We start from the raw sequence: 11,244 nt of genomic DNA, 5'->3' as shown, positions 1-11,244 counted from the left end.
AACTCACCTCTCTCCCACTCTCTGCCCTCTCTCGCTCGCCTCTCTCCTCCCTCTCCCAATCTCGCTCGCCCCTCTCTTCCCTCTCCCAATCTCGCTTGCCATATATACAAATAAATATGTATAATATACAATTATCTAACCTATATACATATACAATTCACCTCTCTCCCACCCTCTTTCCTCTCTCGCTCGCCTCTCTCCTCCCTCTCCCAATCTCGCTCGCCCCTCTCTTCCCTCTCCCAATCTCGCTTGCCATATATACAAATAAATATGTATAATATACAATTATCTAACCTATATACATATACAATTCACCTCTCTCCCTTGGTCCACTGTATATTTACGTAAGTAGCCCTATTTCGAACACACTTTTTATCGGGCCGCCAGAAACTTTTTAGATATGGGCTTTCTTTTTTGGACTATTGAATTGTGTAGCCCAGTATGATCCTTAGCCTTAGCCCAGTCCATAATTTTAGCTCCGACTCGCTGCCCGTCGTACTTTCTCGTCTTCGACGTTTCAACGCCATCGAATTGACGGAAATCATCAACAAATATTCTCACCGCCGGCCGCCAACTCCGACCGCCGTCGACTGACGCATAGAGCTGTTTCTGCTTAGAGTCAAGAGGACATTGGTTGCCGATTTTAGGTTTGATGGAGATACTGTTAATTTTATAGGCTAAGTACACAGGTGATTCTGTCTGCTATCGGTTTCCATGGACTCCTCAAAACCAAATCCTCAGTCCATGCGAGTCCTAATTCGACCTCCAATTCCACCTTCTCATTCTCAAACTCCCCCAGTACTTCCTAGCCACGCCCAAGCTCCGGCCCCTTCTCCCCACCCACTTCCATCAACCTCATCGGAAGCACCAGCCACCTCCCCCTCTCCATTAAACCCTCAAAGCGGTGTCGTTGTGGTTGGTTTCATTGGAAAACGCCACGATGACGTTGCTTACCTGATGAACCGGATTATTGATTCTAATGTGTTTGGTTCCGGGGGTTTAGATAAGCCAATTTTTGTTAATGAACCGGATGAAAAGACGGATTTTGCTGTAACCGACGATATGAAGAGCTGGTTTGAGTTTAGGAATATAAGCTACCATCATGATGAGGAGAAGGGGATTTTGTTTTTGCAATTCTCTTCAACTCGATGCCCTCTGATGGAAGGCAATTTGGAGTCTAAGATGGGATTTGATTCACTGTTGGAAGACTACGAATATGGCGATCTCCAAGCTATGCTCTTTATGTTCTCTGTAAGTTTTCTTCTTCTTCACTTTATCTTGACATTTCTAACAAATTTGTGAGGACATTAAAGACTAATGAGGCTTCTAAAGTATTTGAAAGTACAAAACAGGATTAGAAACATGGGCACGCATTGGGTTGGGCATGATGGTAAGGTGTCGGTCCTCAACCTCAAATTAGTTGAGGTCCGTTGAATGAATTATCAATATCTATTCCGCTTCACTTGGACCTATTTTCATTCATTTGGGAAATAAAAAAATGATAACAACAAGCACAAGACTGAGGCTGTTTGTCCTTGCATGAAGCGCTTAAGCACAATTTATTTTCTCTAGAGAGACTTGATCAATAAAGCTTACTGAGAAGTGGATGAGTTGGATTGATGTAGTTGTTTGAGTCACAGCTGCCTGTAGTGTTAATCCAAATGAGTTATCTGACTCTCACTTATTTTACTCCGGAAAGGTTGCTTCTTGTAACTGCGCAAGGTTTTGAATTTGCAGTTGTATAGAAGAACTGTGTGTAGAAGAATTTTGTATCATTTCCATGAATCTTTTCTTTCTCGTGCATCAAAATGAGCATGTAAAAATTGTTGCTTAGTGGTCAATTTGAGATGATATCTTCTTTGCTAATGTGTCCAATTCTTCATATTCTTATTTGACAAGGAAGGGAAAAACCCTCACCTCCAACCATAAGGCTGAGGATTTTAGTCAGGGAGCAAATTGGGAGGGCCACCATTGGGCTCCTGGGTATGGGTTTGGGAGGTGGAGTGTACTATGTAGAGTTCTCTTTTGGAGGCTTTCCATTTCATATTTCATACTTCCCCTTGTTAATTGTAGAATGCTACTCAACCATGCCTAGCTATGCAGGTTTGCCATGTTGTAGTATTTATCCAAGAAGGGCCACGCTTTGACACCCAGATACTGAAGAAACTTCGCGTCTTGCAAGCAGCTAAACAAGCAATGACTCCATTTGTTAAGTCACAATCTCTGCCACTCTCTGTGTCTGGCTCACCTTTTGCATCTCCATCACGTAGAGCTGCATCAGGAAGATCATCTGACAATCCTTCGCCTGTCAAAAGCCATGGCATTTTCAACCGAAATAATTCAGCAATTACTCTGATGTCAGGTTTAGGTTCATATACCTCTTTATTACCCGGGCAGTGTACTCCGGTTACACTTTTTGTTTTTCTTGATGATTTTGCTGATGATTATCCTAGTTCTAGTGTTGAGGAGCCAGCTGATATTTCCTCGGCGAATCAATCATCAAGTGTTGGTGCCTCGGCTCGGCCAAGCGTGGCTCCGAAAGTTGCTGGTTCTGTGGTTGTGCTTGCACGCCCTATGAGTAAATCTGAAGGTGGGTTTAGGAAGAAATTGCAGTCTTCTCTGGAGGCACAGATTCGATTCTCCATTAAGAAATGCCGGACACTGTCAGGTTCTGAAACTGGTCATACAGGTTCAAGAAGTGGGGGTGTGTCAAATTCTGCAATGCTGTTTTCCCTGGATGCATCAAAGGCTGTTGCACTTTTAGATGTAACCTCTAATAAGAGAGGTGAATCCCTTGAATTTGCCACTTGCCTTGTGGAAGATGTTCTGAATGGAAAAGCGACCTCAGATTCTCTTCTATTTGAAAGTCATAGCCAGAGCACAAATAGAGAAGACTTACTTTCTATCAAGGAGTTCATCTGCAGGCAGACTGACATATTAAGAGGAAGAGGGGGTGTGGTTTCGAATACTAATAGTGGTCCAGCTTCTGGTGTTGGCATGGTTGCTGTTGCTGCTGCAGCAGCAGCTGCTTCTGCTGCTTCTGGAAAGACATTTACTTCTCCTGAACTTCCACATTTGGAGAAATGGTTATCTTCTAGTCAGCTTATTCTGCAAGCAATCCTGTCAGCAAAATATGCCATTGCAGATGAGACTGAAATTAGTAAGAGGAGACAAAGAAATTCTGTTTCACCACCTCTTGAAGGAAATGCTTCAAAAGTTTCAGATCCACTTGAAATTGCAATGTCTAATTTGGCAAGCGGTAGAGGGATAAATACTAGGTTTTCTACTCTATGGTGCCAAAAGGCCCTTCCAGTAGCTAAGGAGACATATTTAAATGAGTTGCCTCCGTGCTACCCAACTTCTCAGCATAAGGCCCATTTGGAGAGGGCTCTGCATGCTTTCAATTCAATGGTCAAGGGACCTGCTGTGCAGTTCTACTTGCAGAAACTGGAAGAGGAATGCACATCCATCTGGACTTCTGGCAGGCAACTATGTGATGCTGTTAGCCTCACAGGAAAACCATGCATGCACCAAAAGCATGATGTAGAAACTGGTGGTTTATGTTCAAGTGATGAGATTAAGATACATTCCAGTGGGTACGTCTTCCTCCATGCATGTGCATGTGGTCGTTCAAGACTCCTGCGACCAGATCCTTTTGATTTTGAAACAGCAAATGTTACTTTTAACCGTTCCATGGATTGTGACAAGCTTCTTCCCACAGTTCAGTTACCCCAAGGAAGTGATACAAGTGGGCCCATTCATTCCCCATCTTGGAGTTTAATCCGAGTTGGGAATGCAAGATACTACCAGCCGTCTAAAGGTTTGATGCAGAGTGGCTTCAGTTCTACCCAAAAGTTTCTTCTACGGTGGACTATCCTTCTCGAGAAGCCTAAATATGAGAATGACCTACTATCAAGCAATTCAGAGCAAGCAAATATAAATAGGTTTAGTAGCAATGCCAGGGATGAGCCTAACACAGATTCAGGCATAGAGAAGGCTGGTGATTTGAGTATGCAAAATGGACATCAAATCCAAAAGAAGTCTTCTGCAGGAAATATCAAAACAGATGATAAAGTAAATAATTTAGGTAAAGGAGTTTCCAACTTTAATATGAGAAAAGCTTTTTCTGAGGTGGTAGCTGGTTCAACTGCTGCAAATTCAGGATTTCCTCCGCTACAATCAAATAGACAAATTATATCAAATTCAGAAAAAATTATTAAGCCAAAAAGTGCGAGAGAAGGAGGTAGAGAAAAGGTTAATGGGATTAGTGATGAACAAGTATCGGAAAAAGTTGCTCTAATTCCTGCTATTCATGAAGTTAAGAATGATAGCACTATTGTTTCTAATGATGTCACTAAAGGTAATCAAATTTTCCAGATAGGTACACATTTGGATTCAATGAAGATGAATAGAATTGAGAAGACCAGACCAGTTACGTCTTCTAAACATGCAACAGTTTACATTGGATTTGAGCATGAGTGCCCCCGTGGGCACCGTTTTATATTAACTGCAGACCATCTCAACAGACTAGGTTCTCCTTATGCATTGCCTGTAGAATCCACTGTCCCTTCATCTTTGGAAAATATAGATCATAAGGGGGTAGGTCCCTCCCGAGGGGGTAAGAATGGTGGCCATGGCAAAGGTCGCCGGCTGGCAAATGGGATGATTTCTACTTCCTCTAGGAAGCTCAGGAATCTGGAAAAGTCAAATGAGGGGTCAGATGACGGAATTTCAAACATAGAAGGGCCAGCTCAGTTTTCCAGGCATCCAGGACATGCTGCACCAGGAAAAGATCTTGAAACTGGTCTTCAACCTCTAAATCTCAATGAATCTGGCTATGGTACCTCCTTGTTAGATAGAAGTTTGCCCATATACATGAACTGCCCCCATTGCTTGGAATCGAAGAGTAAGAATGACCAAACCGATGTGAGATTTGCAGGAACCATTTCACAGCTCCAGAGGATCTTTCTGGTTGGTGTCTTACTTCTGATATTTGGCTATTTTCCTCAACTTCCCTGAATCTTTATGACTTCCTAAAGAAGTATTTTGTTTATGTGATGTCATTTTTAAGTACTTATCTGATTCGCTGTTTCTACTAATCTAATGAACAGGCTTATGTGATATGGTTTTATGTTGTTAAGTGCCTAAACCAATTATGAGTGGATTAAGAGACAACTCATAATGTAAACATGTGTTTTAAGATATCTGCACTTACCCTGTTTTTGTAAATTCATTTGCTCACTTTCACCAACTTCGTGGACATATCAGCAGTCTATTCATGGCAAAGGCTGCGTATGAGGAAATTTAAAGGAAATATAAGATATTAGAGATCTGTTGGTCTTCTCTATTCAACTTATAGTAGGATACTGTTTAATATTTTCTGTTTAAAGGACCTATTTCTAGTGAAATACAGTGAAATGTGACATGTTAGCTAGTCATTGAAATTGTGGGTAAGTGGAGAAGTGGGTTACTTGCAAATAACATATTGTAGAAATTAGTACCTCTTCTGCATATTTCTCAACTCGTATGGTTTCCTTCCATATTTCTGAAAGTTAAATTGTTAAAGAAATTATTTTGATGGTTACACTTCTCAAAATTGAACTGCAAATTTGTTGTATGTTTCATGTCCCGTTGGTACTTGTATACCTGACATTCAAGTTGTATATTTATTACCATCCACTTTTACCTTTATTTAATCTATAATCTTTTTTTTGAAGACAAAAAAAAAAGAGATTATAGATTAAATAAAGGTAAAAGTGGATGGTAATAAATATACATAATCTATAATCTATAATCTATAATCTTTGTTTTCTTTGATAGGTAATCCATAATCTTTGTGAATCCCGAAAAATAAAATATACTTTCTTTGCCAGTTGTAATGAGTATGCTCTTTGTCATGCAGGTTACACCTCACTTCCCTATCATTTTAGCAGCAAACCCAGTCATACAGTTTGAGGTATGAGTGACTTACTGGAACTTTTGGTTTTCATTACCATTTTCTGCATTGAATCAACTTATCTTTGTCCACCTAGTTCTATGATGCCGCTTTGGGATCATTTATGATCTCGGGATTTTACACTACTTGTATAACCTTTGGTTCTTCTTCATAGAAAAAACTGTGCAATATTCATAAATTGTTTGGTATCATTTCTTTAATGTATGTATTATTTATGTGGGATAAAAGGGGAATAAGAATGAATATTGGGTAACAGGGTAAGAGCACCTAAAATGGCAAAAATACCCTAAAAATAAGGTGCCCCATTTTAGTAAATAAAAAAAGATCACGATAGTATTATATAGTAAGAAGTTGTAATGATTTGTAACTTCAAGTTTCCTTAGAGGAAAACTTGGAAGAATGGTGTTACAAACTCACAATCTATGTATCATAATTCACGATAGTAATTTGTCTCCTTTTTTTCTAAATGGTTTTGGAGGCATTGGGTGCGCCTTTTGATGTATTTACATAGAAGATTTTCCCTAATATGTATATATGGTACTTGCGTAGTATTTTTACTTCGGTTTCTATTGTTACTTGTTGTTCATTGGTTGTGTTTATCTTGCCACTTTGCTACCATTATTTTGCTTTCTAGCCTATTTTGGTAATGTGTTGTTGTGCCGAGAGACTATTGGAAACTTGAGTGTCAGAATTTTTATTTTTTTTCATGGTTGAACTCCAGGAGAACGTGTTTACTTTGTGTAAGGTCAAGCATGTTCCTGAAGTTGAGTTTTCGAGTTCAAACGTGAGAACACATTTTGCTTTTATCAATCTCAAAACATATTCCCTCAAAGCTATTACTATAACTGCTATTTCAGTGTAGTAAGCAGTAACATCCTTGCGTAGTGGCATTCTTCTTTTACTGACGTATCTAGCTGCCAAAGAGTGAAGTGAACTTCCTGAATATTTCACAGATGAAGCAGGTGGTTGAGGTGCTTACCAACAATGTTAGGATCTATCTGGATCTTATTGTTGAATTTTTGTAGCCACCTCTTCTCTAATCTAAACTTTTAGAGAGAACACACTTTATTACATTATTATATCTTTAAAACACTCCTCGTGTGCTGTCTTGATTCTTTTTCATGGGCCAAGCATATGGATTTTCTTTTTCTGATAATTGGTGGCAGTGAAACTTGAGCCCAAGTGAGTGCTGACATTGAACTATGTTGAATTGTGTGACACCTCATCTAAAAGCTTAAGCTGTTAGAGAAAGTGCATTTTTATTGCTTTATTACATCTTCAGCACTCACCTCAATATAAACTACAAGAAGACAGAAAAGGTTTTTAGCTTCTCCTTTCTCAATGTAGTTGCCATTTTTGGAGGGAGTCTCCCATTGGATCCCCATTCAGTGGGATGCTTGAGTACTTGTACTTTGTTATATCTTCAAGCATCTTTTTAGATGTTATTTGTGTTGTTTTCTTGTTGGTGCATCTTTGGAAATAAGCTTTCAAATTATTCTCTCAATTGCTTATATTTTTCCTATTTTGATTTTGTAGGAGTCATGTCTCCCTCCATCTGTGCCAGACCGTAAAAAGAAGTTGCAGTTTTGTCTGGGATGTCGAGTAATTTTACCCCCAGAGAGTTTTCTGTCACTTAGACTGCCTTTTATTTATGGTGTACAGCTGGAAAATGGAAACCTCCATCCTCTCATGCCTTTTGAACAGCAGCCTGAACTCACTGCCTGGATAACCAAAGGCACAACATTGCAGTTTGTATCCAAGGATAGCATTCATGAGGAGCTTTTCATATAGTCCAATGGATGAGGTCTAATCTAGATGGTGCTGACTTGACTGAATTTTACTAAGCATCTTGAGCAGCAATTCTTGGACAGTTCTCTGCCATCAGGTAAGCATTTGATCAAGCATGTTTCAGTTTTGCTTTTTATAGGATGAGATTTCATGATTGCGGTCACAGAAGGGCAAGACGGAAAAAGCATCTTTTGCTGCAGCTTTTAGAAACTTAAAAGGAAGAACTATGATTCACCTTTCTTAAATAATGGTGTTTAATAATTGACGTAAGTGTGTTAAATGCATGTTGGTGTATTCTATTGCATTTTGAATTGTACACTTTATATAGTGTTAAGGACCAAGGACTCATCTAATTTTGATATTCGTAATAAATTAAATATGATGGTTAAGTATAGTAGTCATCGTTATAAATGTAAAATCTTCTTTGATCTGTAAAAAAATATTACTATATACAAATCATTTACTAGTGGATGAAATGGGCCTGGCTAGAGCGGAACGGACATAGAGGATTCATATTGTCGACAGTAACTAGTTTGGTATTGAGTCCTAGCTGAGTAATATTGATTGAAATTGATGCAACTTCAAGAGCTTTCAAGGGAGTAATGGCTAACGGCAAATACCTGGTCATTTGTTTCTGGGGACACCACCTACATGAAATTGTCTGAACTTTAAAGGTCTTAACTTAGTATTTTATTGTTTCCTTTTGTTGTTAGATGCTTGCAGGATAACCATCTAAGTTTTATTCGTTGTAAAGCTGGGAAGGCAATTGCCCAAATACATGGGAAGAGAGGAGAAAGTTTCCTTCACTTAGGTGAGGCACTGTGGCTGATTACTCTTAATCTTTCTCATGGCAGGAATGCCTGTGGAAGGTAATTCATATGACACCGAATTGTGCCTTTTTTGTGCTCAGGTGGGTTTATTATGTTATCTCTTGGCAGACCTGGTGATAAGCTGGTTCATCATTAGCGGGAGGTGCTTTGGAACTTTTTGGTATGCACTTTTTCATCCTTTAAAGATGTGTATCAAACAAATGCATTATGGAATTTTAGGGGTTTTTACAATTCTGCTTAGTGTTATCATATTGCATTTAATTTTTAGGGATAATAACATTTTTGATTCCTCGGTTATTGATAAATTCTTATTTTGGTCCTTGTGATATATGACTTAACACATTTAACCTTCAATTAATTAAAATGTGTTCTTTTGGTTTCTTTTAAATAGGAGCTTTGTTATATTTAAACTATTTTAAGAACTATATTACCTTCAAATATGGAATAACATTACAAACCTAATGCAACACATGGACGATTTAATGGTGGAACGATTAATTATTCCATACATTGTGATCACAATCAAACGTATAAAAAAATGCACATTAATTGAAGGTTTAATGTGCTTTGTCAAATATGCACCCAAGGGTGTGGCATAGTGGTTACTAAGTGGGTTGAGAACATGAGGTCTCAGGCTCAAAGAGACAAAAACACTAGGTGATCCTTCCCATTTGTCATAGCCTTAGTGGACAAAGGCCTGGTATCTGTTATTGGTGGGAGGTGACAGGTATCCCGTGGAATTAGTCAAGGTAAGCGAAAGCTGGCCCGGACACCACAATTATTAAAAAAAAGTGCTTTGTCAAATATCACAAACACTAAAATTAGAATTTATTAATTATTGAGGGACCAAAAGTGCTATTAACCCTATATTTTATTCAGTCCATAAATCATGGGATTAAGGGGATTGGAATTTAGACTGAAGTCTGGTGATAAGAAGACGCCTGCATGGCAGTACCAAGTGGTCTGGCAACGTTTATTCCAAAATGGTGTGTATACAACAAATCACCAGTTTGGCTTGAGATATAGTTAGGTTCAATAAGTAATAGTGTTGTACTATAAATTACTTATCAGACAAAAAAGAAATAGTATACTGCATGCAATTGGGAATAAAATAAGCATTTTTTTTCATAAACATGAAAAATTAATTTTTGATATGATTAAAAAAGGTAAACAATAGCCAAGAGATATTTGTTCTTCAAAGGAGAATATTTCCTTAAGGTAGAGTAATCCCTAGGTGTGGCAGGCGGGAGGTGAGGGAGTAGGGGAGCTGGGTTAGAGTGTGCATGAATTTTTAAAATGTGGGTTTGGTAGTTAAGTCGAAACTTGTGTGTTTTAGATTCTTAGGTTAGGAAACCACTAATTCTTCATTTGTTGGTTGCTTTAAGTCAGTTATATGAACTCTTCACTTTGCCTTGCATATACGCACCCATATCAAATGGGTAAGATATTCTATGGTCTACCAAATATCATGTTACATAGCCGAGTCCTAGCTCATTGAGAGACTGAAATAAACTTATATTCTTATCATGAAATCTACAATATAAAGTAACAATTAAAGAGCCTTAGTCACTCACTCCTATAGGATGGTTACCTAAAACTTAAACATATAGTTATCCTTCTTTCATGTCATCAGATAGAAATTTTAATTTAGTCGACATTCTTTCTTTTTATTTTAAAAGAATTAATATATATTTGTTGACTTTACTGTCCTTGTGAGAGTTTAGGTTGGTTTATTCCTTCCATTGAATGATTAGCTATGGTAAAACTTCGTACAAGATTGCTGAATACCAAACATATCAAAGAGCCCCAGTGAGCATAACAGGCAATTTTAATTTGGCGGCTCTGTAACTTTTCACTAATGTGAAGCAAGCAGTTTGAAGTCATTAAACCATCTACTTAGTAACTGATATTACTGCCTACTGTAACTACTAAGCTAAGGTGCTAATCATTGGGCCGCTTGTGACTTGCTTTTTTCAGTTTTATGGGGAATGTGATACTGTAGTTGTCTTGTCTCTGTACTTCCCTTTGACAATATAAAAGCTTTCATTCGTTACCATGCATGCTTTTGAGTTAAATCCGCTGTCATAAGAAGGAAAACCAGTTGTAGTAGGTAATTTTCTCCTTTTAATTTCTTTTGCAGTTGAAATACCGGGATCACTGCGCGATGTCTATTCAACACTGGGCATCTGATTATCTCGGGCTTTTGCTTTGGGTTCAACTATAATAACTAAAGGGGAAGAATTCACCATATGTAGAACCGCTCTTGGGAATTCTTTTAAGAATGGATCTCTAAACAATCAGAGACCTATATATACATGAAGCTGTACTGCGGTTACAAACGCTTGTAAGAAAGAAAAAACACAGTGGCGTGAGGTGAAAATATTAGGATTATGACCTGCTTGTAGAGCTCTAATTTTGCAGGGTGATTAAATTCCATTACAAGTTAATTAAACGATGTTGATTACAGCGTTATGGCTTCCATATAATATCTAGATGGATGGTAAGGCTACGTAATTTGAGGTTTTTATTCAGAACCTACATTTTAATTTTTACGCGGTTTTTGTTAACCTGTGGGAGAGTTGGAAACTTATAGCTGGTAATAGCTATAGCCTATTACATGTAATCTACGTGACTTTTATGAAAATGGAGTGTATATTGTTTCTTACGCAA

At 38.2% G+C, this 11,244-nt stretch overlaps 1 protein-coding gene across 3 annotated transcripts; it reads left to right on the top strand.

The window, feature by feature from the left end:
• The first annotated feature begins 330 nt into the window (after positions 1 to 330).
• Positions 331 to 11,244, top strand: LOC102592220 (uncharacterized). 3 transcript variants are annotated; one of them, XM_006347143.2, is made up of 7 exons: positions 331 to 1,251; positions 2,104 to 4,971; positions 5,903 to 5,956; positions 7,493 to 7,841; positions 8,458 to 8,555; positions 8,683 to 8,734; positions 10,715 to 11,244. In XM_006347143.2, the coding sequence occupies exons 1-4, from the start codon at positions 715 to 717 to the stop codon at positions 7,745 to 7,747; spliced, it is 3,714 nt and encodes a 1,237-aa protein (XP_006347205.1). In that variant the 5' UTR covers positions 331 to 714; the 3' UTR covers positions 7,748 to 7,841; positions 8,458 to 8,555; positions 8,683 to 8,734; positions 10,715 to 11,244. The 3 variants fall into 3 exon arrangements, with proteins under 3 accessions (XP_006347205.1, XP_006347204.1, XP_015164196.1); XM_006347142.2 differs by having other exon boundaries at positions 8,655 to 8,734; XM_015308710.1 differs by having other exon boundaries at positions 8,458 to 8,613.

Source organism: Solanum tuberosum, unplaced genomic scaffold (genome assembly GCF_000226075.1).
Source record: "Solanum tuberosum cultivar DM 1-3 516 R44 unplaced genomic scaffold, SolTub_3.0 scf00091, whole genome shotgun sequence".
In the NCBI taxonomy this organism is placed as follows: Eukaryota; Viridiplantae; Streptophyta; class Magnoliopsida; order Solanales; family Solanaceae; genus Solanum; species Solanum tuberosum.
This window is presented reverse-complemented; position numbering and strand designations above follow the sequence as displayed.

What these genes read in the sequence shown, in the direction of transcription:
- LOC102592220 (XM_006347143.2), top strand. Translation starts at nt 715, where the DNA reads ATGGACTCCTCAAAACCAAATCCTCAGTCCATGCGAGTCCTAATTCGA. An exon ending in CTATGCTCTTTATGTTCTCT is followed by an intron (nt 1,252 to 2,103) that starts GTAAGTTTTCTT and finishes CTAGCTATGCAG; the next exon opens with GTTTGCCATGTTGTAGTATT. An exon ending in AGCTCCAGAGGATCTTTCTG is followed by an intron (nt 4,972 to 5,902) that starts GTTGGTGTCTTA and finishes TTTGTCATGCAG; the next exon opens with GTTACACCTCACTTCCCTAT.